The sequence below is a fragment of the Urocampus carinirostris genome, chromosome 3 (assembly GCF_059441175.1).
Source record: "Urocampus carinirostris isolate Australia breed hairy pipefish chromosome 3, RoL_Ucar_1.0, whole genome shotgun sequence".
NCBI lineage: Eukaryota > Metazoa > Chordata > Actinopteri > Syngnathiformes > Syngnathidae > Urocampus > Urocampus carinirostris.
The window spans coordinates 31,624,335-31,642,067 of NC_142351.1; the positions used below are offsets into that span (position 1 = coordinate 31,624,335).

The following is a 17,733-nucleotide window of genomic DNA, read 5'->3' on the forward strand; positions in this document are numbered from 1 at the left end:
TGCGTGGGTTTTTGGAAAAAGATCAAGGAAGAAAAAGAAAAAGCACCCAGCAAACCAGGGTACAGATGCATTGCGGTGACCTGGGTAGGAATGACGAAGCAAGCAGAGGGTCAGGAACGGGATAGCAGAGATTCAGGGATTTGGAGAGTAATCCCAGTGCCTTAATCTTTACAACAGAAAGTCTGTCCTGCCATTTTTGGCACTATCAAGTAGAGTACAAAAATCTAACCAGAGTGGTGAAGAAAATGAATATGTGAATGAAAAATTATACTCTTTTATTAGATAATGTAAACTTTTGTGCATTCTTATAAATACAAATTCAATAAAAAAACATTTCTACATGATCCTGTCTCAAGTGGTATGATAATTCATAATTTCTTAAATTCACACTGTCAACCATCCTTTTGGTTTAGTTCTGGCAAGTTTTTAGATGACGCAATATGTGTCGATGAGGTGGTGGGCCAGCTCCTGGTTTCCGCTGGCCTGGTAGATGAGGGAAAGATTGAACGCTGCTTCCTTCCTCAGATCCACTTGGTCATCAGGTATACCCTGTTGGTGGAGTTCTTGTGAGCAAATGATTCCAGAGAATGCCATTTCCTTATTTGGAGTAATATTGCGACATCATTGTCCTTATAGGCAAATCACATTGCTGTTATTTGATTTTCCATACCCGTTAGGGGCTGATCTGTTTTTGTAACCTTGAAGATTTATTTTAAAAGAGGAGGCTCGGGGGAGGGTTTTAGGATGGGATGGAATTATTTTAACTGAAAGCTCCTCTCCTGGTCCTTGCAAGTTCAAAATCCATTGATGTCTTCTCCCCTTATTTTGAATGTCTACTAAAGTTCAGTACTGTAGAGCTTCTTTCCAAAGTTACATTTGAAATGAAAGTGGAATAAGAAAGCTTGATGCGGTTGAGAAAATAGTTTGATCGCATTTTCTCGGCCACTTTCTACCATGGAGGAGGAAGTCGCCCTACTCTTGAAGCTCATCTTCCAAAAGTAAGTTAGACTTTATTTATCTTTATGGAGCATATTATTTTAGTACAGAACAGGATAGGTTACTTATACAAGTCTTAAACATACTTATAAAACTTAAACATACATTCAATACAAAATGTAAACTTATGAACAAATTCAACTTACAAACCATCGTCCGGAATATATCTCGTTTGTAAGTAGGGCAGCTTCTGTATCAAGTTTTTGTAAGCCTTTGAGCCAGAGCGGTATATTTACCTCGCCCCCAAATTTCAGATTTAAACAAATTTATTTTAATTCCCCCTATTCACTTAATTTTGTAATATCACAACCAGCTCGGTAGCCTAGATGGTAGGGCGCCTGCTCCGAGACTGGGAGATCGCTGGTTCAAGCCTCGGCCGAGTCATACCTAAGACTTACAACATTGGTACTCATTGCCTCCCTGCTTGGCGCTCGGCATTAAGGGTTGGAATTGGGGGGTTTGGTCACCTAATGACTCCCAGCACAGCAGTTGGGTCTAAAATGGCAGCGCCCTGTTTGGCTGCGGCTGCATCGGCTCGCTATAGTTTAACTGTACGGGTCAGGTGTATCGACATTTCGTTCTGTGTGCATGGTTACAAAGAATGACAATAAAAGTAAATTCTACTATTCTTCTTCTATTCTGGTAATAGCAGAGTAACAGCATATTAATACAAAAATAAGTTTTCATTTAAGAAATACATACAAACTGGTGACTCCTACACTAGTGCTCGTGGATCTCTGACATTATCTGCTAATGCAAGTGTCCATGCTGTTATTGCTAGCGTCTCATTTCTGAGGGTAGATGATGGTGCGAGCTGCCATGTCGGAGAGGCTAGCCTGTAAATGAGTTGGCGACGCGAACCACAAATGCTCACCGCCACCTTGCCGATGACAGACACTAATGCTAGCAGCTGAGCCTGCATTAATGCATTGATGCAAAGCTACCCTGGATCCAGGGGTTATACAAAACTTAATAAATCTTTGGTTAGGGAACTTACTAAAACTGGCGTACGGAGGAAACACAGGATGTGCGTGCCAACAAAAACTTCCCGATTCATAAAACAGTGCGCACGCATGACCCATGCCTGTTTCTCTATATAAACCACAATCAAATCTAAGGTTGGTGCACATGATGGAGCCGCCTCTTTGTGCCTATGAAAGGCCGCGGGAATGCGCTTGATAAATATTCAAATGTACCAAACGCGAAGATGGCTAAAACAGAGAAAGGAACTAAGAAGCGCAATTTTACACAACGCCAAGTGGAGGTTCTTGTGGGTGAGGTGGATTTTTAGAAAAAATATATATTTGGGTAGCTTTAGCGTTTGCACCACGAACGCCAAAAAGGCAGAGGCAGATGCAGTCAACAATGTTGCCCAGAGGGCAGTAATAAAGAACTGGTCTGACATTAAGTGGAGGCCAAAAAGCGCATCGCTCTACACCACACGAGTATGTTTACGACAGGTAAGGAAAAGGGGAGTTCACCCCCACTGAGAAGCTGGCGGGATCATTGGGGAATACCCTTATTGTAGCCTAATTAACCAACTGTCAACGACCATGCCATTTTAGGGAAGAGTCAATGTTGATTACGCCTCTTCATTTTTTCAAATATAAACTTTATATGTGAAAGGTTACATTAGATTTTTTGGCACAAACGCAGCGATTTCAGATCTTTTCGAAGGTTTCATCTATCTGCTGTTGAGTCCAAGTTTCTGCTCCAGATTTTGAGCAAGGCTAAAGCTCCCGTGAGAAGCTGCACATTCTCTGGTCATGTTTTTTTTTTTTTTATTAATACCAAACATTGCTTAAAAATTGAATATTTTGTGCATATGTAGTCTTTTATAGATGAGGCCCCGAGCCTGCAAAAGGCTGGAAACTACAAACATATTGCCCAGCCCTAGGTGTATTTGTGCTGTACTACTCGAGTAAGTAAGAAGTGGGGACAGAAGCTACGGAGGAGCGCAAACGTGCCAAACTGGGGGAAATTTAATATAATTTATTGATTTGCCTATAATAAAAAAAAACCCATCTCATATTTCTGAACCCAAAAATATGAAATGGGAGGGTACCTCTAATTTCTGTACAGGTAGTTGTAGAGTCTTGTTGTAGTAATGAATGGCTAAATGCACCAGGCCAAGCTGATGCAATGCTCTGCCCAAGTTATAAAAGCTCTCCTGACACTCGCCACGCAGCTCCATGTACCGCTGCAAGAAGGAGAAACCCTAAAACAACAGACACACATTTAAAGACATTGCCTCAAAAAAAAAAGCAATGGACTCAAACGCAACATACAGTACCTGAACAAGCAGCGGGTGCCTCTTTTCCACAAACCTCTGACCAGCCATGTGGAAAAAGGTAAGGCCCACAAAGAGGTTGAGGAGAGGGTCCTCAGGCTTTGACTTGAAGGCCTGGACGTACTGGGCTACAGACAGACATATCTACATCAGGCATACAATTTGCAAGTACAATACAATCAAAAAAGGCTGCTGCACCATACCCAGGGCGTGTTTGAAGCTGCCCGACACCATAGCGTTGTGTCCACAAATGATGCACAGGGAGAGGTTGTCTGGATTTTTAAGAAGCAGGCGGAGGCAGAACCGATGATGACGTTGGTGGTGGGAGGATAATGTCAGCTAAAAAGGAAGACGTGCGAGGGCACATTGTTTAGTGTTTGACAACAATTAATGTAAGACGCATTTTTTTCTAATTAAAAAAAAAAAAAAAAAAAAAAAAAAAAAAAAAAAAAAAAAAAAAAAAGAGTATTCTTCAAAGAAAACTAATGGTTGGGAATCCCTGCAATATACAGTGTCCCCTTCCTGATTTCTGTTTTTTTTTTCTTTTAAATATTTATCAGTTCATTTTGTTCTTTTGACACATTCAGAGGTGTACTTGCTGGTGTGTTTTAGATCATTGTCCTGCAGCACGATCTAAGAGTCCTGGAGTTTGAGGTAACTGATGGCTGGATGTTCTCCTTCTGGATTTTCTTGTAAACGCCAGAGTTAATTATTCAGTCAACCCCAGCAAGTTATCACACAGGGCCGGATAGTTTTTTTTGTGCCCTAATAAATGGAATCAAAATGTCAAAACTGCATTTGGTATTTTCTTGGGTTGTCTGTGTGATATTTCAATTGGTTTGATGATCTGAAACCTTTGTGAGTGATAAATATGCAAAAAACACAGAAATCAGAAAGGGGCTAATATTTTTTCACAGCACTTTATGTTTTGAGGTAAATACAAGGCGATGCGATCCATTACTTGGTTAAAAATATTCCAAAGCTGAGGCTGGTCCACATCCTCTATCAGCATTATTCTGTTGAACAGAAACATGAAAATGAGAAGTGATACACGGATGATTGCATCGAATGGTACCTAATGTAGTCGTAGGCCTTGTTGAGGGCACGGCCCAAGATGCAGGCAGAGAGCCCGAGGCACTCAAGTTCTTTCTTTCTGGGTTTTATGTCGTTGGAGACAAAGTCAATGGCTGAGCTGACCATGAGCTCTGCCTCCTCATAGCGCTGCACATCGCAAAACGTCAGCACGCAGCTCTGCAGCAGCTGCCACCAGTCGTCTTTTGAAAGGACTTTGGTTTTGTCTGCTGCAGGTATGAAAAGATGACAAAAGGGCAGATAGCATTTAAGTTTGAATTCAGGACACTTGGAAATAAAGCACCGAATGTCTGGGTTGTAGATAAAATAAAGACTTTTAAGTTACAGTACCTATGGCAGTTCTGCTTGCACTTATACAATAGTATGCCTCAGCTATGCTAGACATTAATGCTTGGGTCACCATGGAAGACACCAGATGTCTATGCATGCAACCAGGTAAACAAGTTTAGCCATTAATGTATGTGTGTGTCTTCAACAATAGACACAAATGCTAGCGTCTGAGCCAAAGGCTGCTAATTGCAAGAGTTGGCATTGGCAATGCTATCCTTAATTCTAGAATCCGTGTCAGCAATGGTAGCTGCAAAGGCTCAATGACAATTTAGCGATGCTAGCCACTAATACTTAATGACATATTGGAAACGTTAGCTTCCAATACAAGCATCTGCATAAACAAGTCTAGCTGCTAATGTTCATGGCCATGGTGGAGATGCTAACCGCTAATGCTAAAAATGAAAAAGGTGGGGCAATGCTGGCTTTCTTCCAATGTAAGTGTCCTTATAAATGAGGGTAGCCCCAAATGGTAGAAGCTGTGTCAGAGATGCTAGCTGAATTATTTTATCCTGTATTAAATTGTCAGTCATTAAAAAAATAATTAAACAGGTGAGATTTTAAACTGAATTTTTGCCCTGGTCACGCCTAAAATGTCAATCATTATCTTTGGGTCAGGCATGACTTCTTTCTCGTCTACTTAAAAAAAAAAATACATGTGTATAAAAATGCATAATAAAACAATCTGGTAATAACCTTAAAAAAAAAGAGTGGTGTGCCCTGTTATTGCAGAGCTAGTAACGTGGACCATGATGTACAATAAAACAGTGAAAAACCAGTATCTTGTCGCAACTCAGTGTCATGTTGCGACGCTAACATCACAGTTTGCTGAGGCGTTTCAAGGCCGTGAGTAGTTTTTTGCCATGAGAGAACATAACATGAACATAAGTCGCTTTATCACAACATTTACTGTACTGAACTCTAATGCCATTTCAAATAACCCCTTCCTGTCTATTATCCATTTGTTATTGTTGTTCTTTGTCCGTCTGCCTCTTTCTCTCTCTCACTGAAAGTGCTGCACTACATTCTTAAAGACGTACAACTGCTGTAGTTTATGGCTGAATTTCCAACCCCTCAAATTAATGGATTCTCCTGTCAACTCTGAAAAAAAATCGGTCAATGATGGGAAATTGGTGGTCAATGTAAACTCTGCAGACACAGAAATATAAAAGATTTAAATGTTTGTACAATCTTGTCTAAGTTATTGTTAAAATGTTTTAATTTGTTATCATAAATCACATCTCCTCCCCCAAGTCCTCACAAACCAGATATGAAAATTATGGTTTCCTTTGGGCTTGGTCCAGCAAGTCAAGTTAATTAGGGTTAGGTTTTAACATCTTTTGCCTGGTTCAGGTAGGATTTTTTTTCAGGGCCGAAAAAGTTTCCTCTTTATATTGTTAGTTTTCTTTTATTTTAAACTAACATTCTAAGCAGTCATATACATACAAGCGATCTCAGAACAGGCCACTTCTTGTTCATTGATGTCCGATGTCACATTCCTGACCTTCACCAAGCGCAAATGATTCTCTCCTGACATGATGACAGAGCGTACACACACATTGGCACGCTGCATGGCCACCTTCAATAGAGAAGTAGAAACATTCCACTCATTAATACTTAAAAAAAAAACTTTAACCAGGGAATGGAGGCGTTTGAGAAAGAAAAAAGGTGCAACCTTGAGCAGTATGGATAACATGGAGATCAAAGAATCCAAGTAATGTTGGGTGAGTCCCTGGGTTTTTAGTAACGTGGATCGATGCAGGAGCAGCTTTAGTTCCTGCACACATGTGTAATAATCTGAGTGTTTACCTCTTATTTAGAATCACCCCCCCCCAGCCCCCGTCGAATACACAAATAAATCGTCATTATACATGCCTTTTGGACTGCAGATGAATCATGGGCAAGGGTGTCGCTGTCGTACATGGACTCCAACGCTTTGAGCGCGAGTTCCTGCTGACCAAGTTGTTGCCGCAAGGTGGAGAGCGACAAACGCGCCTCCAGATGTTGGGGTGCCAACTCCACCACCTTGGTGAAACTTTCAGCTGCAGCTTCAAATTCACCCAGCGCATTCAGACACTCTGCAACAGAGTTAACAGGTAACCGGTATTATGTGTTTTTGTTCCTCCTTTTACATTTTTTTCATTTTAAAACTTACCCAAACACCAAAAAATGATATAAAGCAAAATCCCCAAATCACCTAACTATATTCAAAACAAGAGGGCATTTACATGTAAAAAAATATATATCTTTGTAAACCAAAATATACAGTAGAACACAAAAGGGAGATACATTTTAATCTCAGACGTCAAGATTAGGGAACTATCTTGGCTGACAAAATCAAGCAATTTCGTTATTTTTTATATTTTCAAGAAATTTATAAAATCACAAAAACAAAAGATTTCTTTATGACAATGCAAAACATTAAGAATTCTCTTAAAACTATTACATTTCAAATGGGCCGTGCTAGCATCTGTCAAAGATTTTGTGCAGATTTCAGAAACACTATGTAATATTTAGGGCCAAGTCATGTTTGAGTGTATAGCCCTTAATCACAAGGAGTCTCAAAGGGCTGCACAGACCACAGATTATTGCAAACCACGGACTATTATTACACCATCCCCTGATCTAAAACCTACATGATGCCAAGGAAAAACTCAAAAACCACAACATGAGGAAAATGAAAAAACCTTGAGAAGGGACCCCACACATCTTGTGTTGTGCAACAGAAAATGAGTGTTAGAAAACACAAATAATAATAAAAAGTACAAAGAATCAAAGAGAAAAAAGAGCTCAATTTCTTTCTTTTTTTTGGCCAAACCTTTCACAAGGTTTTTTGGGATATCCTTGGCAGCAAGATGATGCAACAATCATGTTAGCTCCCTGTAGGTTAGCCTCATGTTAAGTGAAATAAATACACACTTCTTGACCTTCAAGAAAATTAAAAATGCACAATTACATATTTAATATATTTGTGCTTTTTATTCAAATAAATAGTTTTTTTTTATGAATGAAGCTTTATCAATAGGAGGCACACTAGGGGTACTCACACTTTTTCAGCATGTGAACTACTTTCCAAAAACAAATCATGTGCATAATTTTGCTGTCAATCATTGTGCATCCCTACCTTAAGCCAGCGAACATTGTCTGCATCATAAAATTGAGCAGGAGCTGAGAGTTGCTGTCTTGTCGCTCTCAACCCGCTTTGAAAAGCTGTGCACGAAATGCAAAACATGCTCAATGCAGCCTTTAATACAGACAGCATTTTTGATTAAAAAAAAACAAAACAATCCGCACTAATTCCAAAATATATTTTTGTTTTGCAGGTTAACATTTTTTAAATAGTGTGCTCTTGAGTTAATATTGGTGATCAGTTTGAGTTATTATTAATTGAGATTATCTCATTTCATTTTTGAGTAGTTTTTTTTCTTCCTCCTAGAGGCGGCATGATAGAAAATACCGTATTTGAATAAATATGAATACAATTATGACTCACAACACGTGGTAAGCTTTCTCTCCTGGCTTTGATCTGTTTGATCTCCGGCAAAACTAACATAAAACGCGAAAGAAACAAAATGAAAATTAATCCAAACACCTTGCCAACATCATTTTTGCCGTTCCATGTATTCCGTTACTCCCCAAGCCTGCACAAAATTTAGTAATTTTATTCATATTTAGTTTCTTTTGTCTTTTATTAGCATATTTGGTATTGGAGTAATCCAAAAGTAATTGAAAGTAATCCAGTTAAAGTAACCCTACCCAACCCTGTGCGCCCTATAGTTGTGAAAATACTGTAATTGAGAAGCACTGGTTTAGCGACAAAGATTTAAAGATTTACTAGGATACTTTTAGAAGTCCCTAATCGCCCAGTTAATTTTTTGGTGACATATTGATTGTGAGGCTACCAGCGTGCCGAAGCCAGACGACAGCCAGGTTGTATTTCTCAGAAATGACAAGCGCAGACAGCAAAGGGAGAGCAGATAGGTATGCTCCATTCTCCAGATAAGCCTCGCCAACGTCCAAGTACAGGTCGCCGATATCATCTGCGCTTTGCTCCATCAGTGAGGACACTAGAGCCTGGGAAAAAAGGGGGTACAAGCAACAAGAAAAGGCTCAAAATGTGCACTTGTCTGAAATATGTCACTCTAGTAAAATTGTATGTTACCTCTTGAGGTGCGCTGACACTCATATGGATAAGGGAGATGATCAATTTGGCCTTCAGGTCCACTGGGATACTGTCTGGAACTTGAACATCTTTTATGACAGCTAGAACACAAAACATCTTTGTTAAGTAAATCATTTAATGTTTGTTATTCTGTTTTGGGGACGACAAAAACGGTTTATGATTTATTTGATTCTGTGACATAAAAAGGAGAATGAAACGTTATTAATTTAATGTTTGTAGGGATTTTTTATACTGTTTTTAGGATCTGACATCTGCAAAGAAGCTTGCTGAGGATGCTTGGGTTGTTTGTTATTTTGACTATTAAGTGCAGTTTACATAATTGTCACTATATCCCAATAATGTTGCCGTTCTTTAATGTCCAGACCTTTTAGGGCTGATTTACTTTTTGTAACCTAGGAGATTTAATAAAAAGAAAGGGCTCATTGGAATTTACATCATGAGGGTTTTTCTGGTACAGTGCACTTCTGCTCTCCTTAAAATGCATTGATGTATTCTGTCCTCATTTTGAGTGTCTAATAAACTATAAACCTATCAATCCTTATTAACCTTGTCTTGATTGAAACAATATGCAAATTTGAAAAACAGAGAGAGGTTAACTCAACTGGGCATTGTGTTTTATTTAGCGCCTCCTATTAGTGAAAAACTATTAAGAAAAAAAATATTGACTTGGGAAGTAAGTGAAGTACAAATCATATAAACGTGCATTTTTTAAGATACTCGTAGGTCTTATTGAGCAGACAGGTTTAGCTTATCCCCATCTTTTACTCACCTAAAGGAAACCTTCGGTTTAGCCTGTGACTTACATGTGTTCGTCATTTCCACTGAAGATTCTGGTGCTTCATCGTCTTTTTTCACATCATTCTGACTCGTGTTTTCTGACGAATGCTCAGCTTTAACGGGCTCCGAGGGTCCATCATCTCGGATCACAACCACGCCCGCAAAATCAACCAAGACCTGAATGACATACCAGAATAGATGAGAATTCTAACCAATGTATCGGTTGCTTCCCCAACTAGAGCTAAGATTCATGGCCCGAGCCCGAACCCGAACCCGAACCCGAGGCAATTTCGGGCCGGGTCGGGCCTGAAATGTCAGTCATACGGTCGGGTCGGGTCGGGTTCGGTCCTGCTTTTTTTTTTTTTTAAATTAATTAATAATTATAAATATATGTTCATTAAAAATATATACTTAAACTATGTATTATAAAATAAATAATTTGGATAAAACGGAGAAGGAGCTGTAATTGCTTTTAACGGAGCCAGAGCATGCTCTGTGCACGTGACGTGACGTGAATGCTGTCCTCTTAATAATCTTCCCCTCCGCAAATTCGCGTGATTTTGGCCTGGTATCCCCGATATGGAGTCGGACCAACAAGAAGTTAAGGATAAACTCAAGAGAGGAGAACTGACGAGGAAAACGCACTCTGGTAAGAGTTTTAATAAGCGTTTTATATAGAATACGATCGCTTTTGTCGGAAGTGTACATTGACGTTGGTGACATTTTCATCCGCGTTAAAAAACGCAATTTGCAGAATAAAATCACGCTTTATTGTTTAAATAAACGCGTTATATAGACTAGGATCTCCCAATTATTATAATTAGCTCGCTTTATTGTTTTAATAAGCGTTTTATATAGAATACGATCAGGGGGGGGGGGGGGGGATTTGCATAGGAGTCGGAAAAGGGCACAACACGTCAACACCCCCTCAATGATAGTGCCGCGCTAAAATCTTAAGGACGCACTACTACTGCTGCTGTGGATTATGGCCCAATGATCAAGTCGTCAAAATGACGGACGCCCTTAAATGTTTTCGCTACCTCAAAAAAAAAAAAACGTCAATGACAGATTGTCGCTTAATGTAACATCTGCAGTGCAGACACAGAAATATAAAAGATGTAAATGTTTATACAGTTTCATTTAACTTAGGCCTAGATGTTGTAACAAAAGGCAGAGTTTAATTTGTTATCATAAATCACCCCTCCTTATAAATAAAATATGTAATTTCGGGCCCCCTCGGGCCGGGCCAGCAAATCCAGTTAATTAGTCGGGCTCGGTCCGGGTCGGGTTTAATACCCCTCGGGCCTGCGTCGGGCTCGGGTGCTTTTTTTGGGCCCGATCTTACCTCTATCCCCAACACACGGGTAAATACCTGCAGAGCCTTGTCGTATTGATGGTTGGTGATGTAGAGCTCAGCTGCCATGTTGATGATGTCATCACTAACCAAAGTGGGGTGTCGTGCCAGAGCCTCCTCGATTACGCTGAGTGCCGAGGGCAGGTCGCCACTTTCGTAATAACTCCTGAGCAGTCATTGTGTGTGTCAGCAACACAAACCCAAGCATGCAATGTCTATGTACTGTCAACAAAAGAAGTCTACTAAACTTTATATAATCTATTTTCGCTGGTGATTGTCAACATGGTATATATGCTTTCAATCTCGAGGGACAACAATGCAAAATCGCCCGAATGCAATGAAAGAAAAGGTGCCTTACATTTTTAGAGATTTGAGCGTTTAAAATGACTTGTGAACATGTTCTCAACAGTATAAACTAGCTTAAGGAGCAACAACTGGTTATCAAGTTAATCACCAGGTATTTTTATAATTCATCATGTACCCATTAGTTTGGACCAGGGGCCACCAACATTTTAAGCTGAGAGCTAGGTTTGTTAATAATTGTCATACATTTCTAAAATGGCAACATTATTACCAGGTTATTAGAAGTTGAGTTAAAATAAGCTCATTTAACTACTAAAACATGATGCCAGTTGGAAACCAGATTTACTGGAAAATCACAATGACCAACCACTGGCAAGCTATTTTCAGAACCTGTCCGCAGGCTACTGAGGAGGCACTTGGGGGCTGCCTGGTGCCCTTGTGCCTCAAGTTGGAAATGACAGGTTTAATTAGTGTACTAATCCTCTGATTCTGGTTATTCACAGTAATTATTTGCCAATAGTCATTTATTGCTAACGCAAGAATTAAACATCATACAACACATTTTGGTCGTTTTATTTATTTTTTGTTTAAAAAAATTGAGGCAATAATAGTAAGTCGAAATATGTGGAGGATTATTATTATCATTTTTTTGTTAATCGTTATTGTCATGTTGTTATCATGATACATATCTGTCTCATTTAAAGTGATTATTTTGAAGGTAGAAAGTTTGTATTACAAAATCCGCGATCAGTGATCAAAGTATAAGCATTAATATTCTTTCTTAATTCACCAAGATTTTTGTTCCTAGGACTCATACGTCTACGATGCCTTTTACCTATTGATCAACGTCATATGAGATGCTGGTTTGCGTCACAGCTATATAGAGATGCCAATATTCTATTGGCGTGATTTCCTCACATATGATCAGTCCCTCTTTGTTCAGGTCAAGTCTTGTGAGCTTCATGAAGACATTATCTATGGCGTTTGTGTGATATTCCGTTTTTGTACTGTATTTATTAGTATGGGTCACAGGACTTGCAGTGATGGGAAAATGAGAAACAAGAAAAATGACATCCATGGAAACGAAGCGTGAGATAATAAAGAAAAACGAATAAGGCACACACACGGTTACCTTTGCGAAGGAATAGGGCGATAAGCAAATAACGATCGGAATTTTATAAAGAACAAGGAGGGAATTAAAGCAACTGAGTCTTCTAACGGCATAGCAAACGCCATAAATTTATCAATGAGAAGCTGGAGACTCAATCTATGGATTATAGAACAATAAATCACCTGTTATACACTCACCAACACCGTATTTCCGGATTATCTTTAAAGTTATTATCTGGGGTACCGAGGGATTGGAACACAAAGGTAAATTACCATAGCAATTTCACTTTAGATTCCCCTTTCAGAACAGAAGAATGCAATACCCGAGACCTAGTTACCTAATTTGTTTAAAATAGAGTTATTCTCTAAATACTCTGACAACATGTATTAATTTTTGTATATACCACATCCGTTCTCTAAATTGTAAATATTATCCCTGTAAGGTACAATTTTATTTTTTTACTTTTTACAATTAATGCAATAAAGAGGCCACACTCCAGACGCTGTAGTTTACTTTACTGCTGTCAGTGTGAGTACTGCTAGGCTAACAAGATCATTTCCGGAATTACCACCAAATGCTGTATTAGCACTGGGGTACACATGGTGTACAACTGGTTGTGATACGATTAAGCAGACTCACGGTTTATCACCCAATATGTATAAAAGGAATGAAAATAAAGCTATAAGTTCCCTACTTGGCCATGTCCTTTGAGAGCTGCATGAAGTGCTCGGCTTCTTCCATAGGGAGCAGGGACAATATTCGGCGGTAACCATCCATGCACTGCTTGTGCTCGCCAAGACGCATGAGGAGGCTGCAGCGGTCCCACATGTAACGTACATTTGTGGGAGCGCACTTGATGGCTGCAGGACGAATAGGTGGCTTTAGTTCCATTACCAAGAATAAATGATAATAGTTAACCTATCAAAGTTATCCTTGTTTGAACATTGCTAAGACCAGCAACAGAAGGGGAAACATTTGCAAGGCTGACCTTTGTTGTAGCAAACAAGAGCTTGACGGACGTTTTCCTGCTCCAGTGAGATCTCAGCTAGCCTGATCCACTCCTCGCAGTCGTTGGGGTTGAGGTGGGCGGCAATCAGACTGAACTGGAGAGCTTTGTCCATGTTGCCTTGGTCCTCATAAATCATGGCCAGCGTGGAGAAAGGATCGTAAGCTAGGGGCGCTGGAGAAGAAATATTAAATGAGGAAAAAAGTTCATTTTAGACCAGGGGTGCCAAACCAATTTTAGTTGAGGGACCACATGGTAGAAAAATTACTCTCATGAGGGCCGGACTAAAATATGAATGTCATTTATGTGTGCTTAAGCTGTAGGGCTCACAATTAAAGTACGATTAGGAATTGGATTTGTAAGATCTGATTAAATCTGATTATTGAGATGTTTCTTTCCTCAATAGTTTTTTCTTCTTCACCAAGATTGAATTCCTTGTACCATTTTTTAACTGTGCATTTGTAAGAAAAAAAAGCCCAACAATAATTTAATCTATTTCTGCTGCAGTTTATTTAAGAGCTGTATTTTGAGGTGTACTTAAAAAGTTTAAAATTAAATATTTTCTTTGTTAAGTACGTGTTAACAATACTCAAACGAGTTCAATGAGTATTTATATATACTTTTTTTTCCCACCGCGCCTATCTGCTTTTATCATACGTTTACCCTTGGTGTCCTGGCCACAGTGCACATTACACTGGAAAAAAGGAGTTGAGGGGATCGGGAGGGGAAGAGTGATTTTACAAATGTGCTGGTCGTTTTCTTTTATTCTACGATGAAAATGCTGAAAGTAAGAAATGGACCAAATCAAATACAAGCGAACCCAAACCCCCCAAAACAATGAAAAATGAATAGTTTATTTGAATGCGTCTAAGAATTTCACATACTTGCACGCGCAACAAAAGGCACTGGAATGATAATTTTCAGCTAGAAGATAGCGTCAGCCAGTACAATATTTTTATTTTAAGGCACCACCTTTAACTCGAGGAAACTCATGCAAACTGGAAAGTGACAAAAATAAAACATAAACACTAGTTTAGGTGCAAATTAGTTAAATGACTGATTTAATGATGTAATTTCTTTAACTTTTTATGTTTGTTATGAAGATTATTATCTAAATTTGAGAACTTTGCTATTAGATTTCACATGTGTAACTAAAGGATCAAAAGCTTCTATTTAAACTGATGCAAAAACACCCATGTGCTATTTTTTGATTCTGTATTTTTCAATTCGGTGTGTCGGGACCCAAAAGTGGCGAAATCATGCTAAGAAGAAAAGATGCAGGGTCAATTACACTCCTTAACAGTAATGGTCATCATGCCCTGCTCAATATTTTCTTTATGTTATGTCAATGAGCGCATTTGAGAGGGAACACATTTCACATTAAATTAATTTTGTTCATTTTATTTCCTTTTTCTGCATAAAAAATGGGACCTAAGAAAGTAAGTGCCAAGGTGGAAAACAGTGACAAAAACAATTGAGTCGAAGAAGGAAACGATTGCGAAATACAAATACGGTGTATGAGTGTCTTGCTTTAGTGACATCCAGTGGACATAATTTAAAACGGCAGATCATTGTTTGATGTCATTCGCCTAATTTTTCTCTTGTGCGTTTCTCAGCATTGTCCACCAGGACGGATTTAATATGCTGGTAAGCAATTATAGACAATTCAGAAGAGCATGATCCCACCTTGTCGTATGATCTCCATACACATAGCAATGGCATCATCTGTCTCTCCTCTAGCGTAGCGAATGTTAGCCTCGCCCATCAAGCCTCTGAGTGCAAGGGGAAGTTTGTTGCGGGTGCGTCGCTCCTGAAAGAGAAGTTCCATTGGAGAAATAATAATTAACATTAATTTGCACACAAAAAATTCATTTCGTAATCCAAATCACCCTCATCATTTTCTTGTTTTCACGGTTTAATTCCATCTCCAGAGCAAGCACGTCTCCCACAGTCATGTCCTCCCGTTTCTTCTGTTTGCTTTCAAACTTCTTCCTCTTTGACTTCTTCCCCTTTGCGTTCACATTCAATTTAATCTCTTCTTCTTCCTTGTCTTCATTGTCTTCATTGTCCTCGTCATTGTCATTGTCATCTTCATCGTCGTCCTCCTCCACAACAAAATCCTCATCATTCTTGTCATCAACGTACCCCAAACTGTCATCATCTTCATCCGACACTATTTGTTCTGTGGAGTCGCCGAGCATTGAAGCAAAGGCTTGCTGAACCCCAGGGCTGACTCCTTCTTCTAGGAGTGGTGTGAAAAATAAACTTTTAAAAAGATGTTCACGGAGAAACACAATACCAGAAAAATACAGTGTAAACAACAGGCAATGACAAAACTTCAAAGTGCTGTAAATACAGTAAATTACAAATGTCACCAACATTATTGAGTAATATTATCAAGCTACAGAAGTTGAAACATGACAAATATACCACTTTGCTCATGGTTTTGTTTAGAAGTAGAAGGTTCCACTTCCTCATCATTTTCAACTGATTCTTCTGACTCCTAAAAAACAAAAGAGAATTCATGAATAACTAGCAAGTGTATGATAAGGGTTTAAGTCATTCAATTCAAAGTATGTGTACAAATCCCAATTGAGCACATTTTAATAAAAGTTAATTTTAATAAATGTGTTTTTTTATTAACATGATTTATGTCTTATTCTATTTAGAATGCCATAATAATTAAAGCTTTAAAATGGATCTAACACAAGATTTAAAGCAGCTTTAAAAATTGAACTAAAACTAAAGAATGTTACTTCTGGCAGCACGGGAGGTTAAAAGTTAAAGCACAATTTATTTCAATACCAAAGTAATTACCAATGGATATGCTTATTAAAGTTTTCAACTAAATAATTAAAAACTAGTGAAAAGCATCACGGTAGGTGTCGTGTTGAAGGGCATGTCTCTGTTTGTATCAAGTAAATTATATATACAAGTTTATTGATGTTTGGAGATTGATTTCCCGCACATAGTCGCGGGTTTCTCATATTCCAGGATGAAAATGCTGAAAGAATATTAGCACTGTTTCAAATATAGTCCAAACCCCACAAGAGAACAGATAGGTTGCTTTAGAGTTTGTTCAAGCGATTCTGAGAGTCTCGGCTGCAATGATAATTTTAGCCAGAAGATGGCGTCAGCAAGTAGAATATTTTTAAGTTTTTCTTAGTATTAAAATTTACCGCACATAAACGTTGTTTTAAATGGATTATTTTTGTTCCACCACTGTGGGACCCCAAATAATACACTGTCCTTTTGATACAGGTCATTGCTATTAGCGGCAACGACCAGTGGAAGGACATGTTAAGTTTCGCCAGGAATATTTTGACATGATAGCAGTAATTTGTCCCAAATAAGAATTTGTACATGTCGCTGAAACAATATTTACAATAAACCAGAGACAGCTTGGACATTGTGTCCCAAAGGATAATGACATTGACATTTCAGTCAATTTATTTTGCGAATGTGCACACCTTTCCACACATTTATACGTATACACAGTTGCAAGGTTATGCTTGTATTTAGTAAGGCTAAATTGCAATTTGCCCAGAACCAGTCATCACACTTACCTTGGCTTTCCTCTCATCTCTCCTTCTATCAAATTCTTCAAATGTTATCTTCCCTTCCAGGTAGTCAATAAGCTCCGCGCTGAAGCCAGACATCTTGCTTTGCCTGCTATCCGACAATCGAGCCAAATTATTATATCAAACATCAATCAAAATTGCAAGCCCATTAATGTTTTCATGATGCTCGTCTGCATGCCTTACTGTGCTTCCGGGTTCCGGCTATTGTCACGTGACTATAAACCTTGCTGGGTGAAGCCAAAAGACACGGACAGATTCTGACAGTGACATCTGGTGGATCGATTTGGTAACGTACCCAGTATTAACACACTTTGTGTTACACAAAGAAACATTGTTTCTAATTCACAAGCTTTAGTCAAGTCAAGTCATGATTAAGTTTATACCCCTTTATCCCAAGAAGTCTCAAACCTTCATGAGTGCAAGGAAAAACTCAAAAACCTCAGTGTGGGAAGAATTGAGAAATCTTGAGAAGGGGTTGCACATTGTGATTAGATTCTCTGAAAAATATACTGCATGTTTTGTGTAACATACAATTTATTCATTTCTATAAATGATACTCCAACCCTTAACTTTTTGTGGTCTCAATTGTGATGACAAGACTGTTTATTTTACTGTAAAAACATTTTATTGTGCCATCCAAACAGATGAGCTAAAGTGAAAAGATATGTTAGAAGAGATGTTGTTTTATTGGGAAATTAAAAGTAAATACATTG

At 38.7% G+C, this 17,733-nt stretch overlaps 1 protein-coding gene across 1 annotated transcript; it reads right to left on the bottom strand.

The window, feature by feature from the left end:
• Positions 1–258: 258 nt before the first annotated feature.
• gtf3c3 (general transcription factor IIIC, polypeptide 3) lies at positions 259–17,216 on the bottom strand. The gene is made up of 19 exons (XM_088331484.1): positions 17,006–17,216; positions 15,870–15,942; positions 15,329–15,681; positions 15,126–15,249; positions 13,422–13,613; positions 13,128–13,293; positions 11,038–11,185; positions 9,692–9,842; positions 8,868–8,968; positions 8,608–8,779; positions 6,581–6,783; positions 6,381–6,482; positions 6,152–6,284; positions 4,362–4,587; positions 4,248–4,302; positions 3,490–3,625; positions 3,290–3,414; positions 3,062–3,214; positions 259–549 (listed from the first exon to the last, which is right to left on the bottom strand). Exons 1-19 carry the CDS (start codon positions 17,096–17,098, stop codon positions 427–429), a joined length of 2,829 nt encoding a protein of 942 aa, XP_088187610.1. The 5' UTR covers positions 17,099–17,216; the 3' UTR covers positions 259–426.
• Positions 17,217–17,733: the final 517 nt, after the last annotated feature.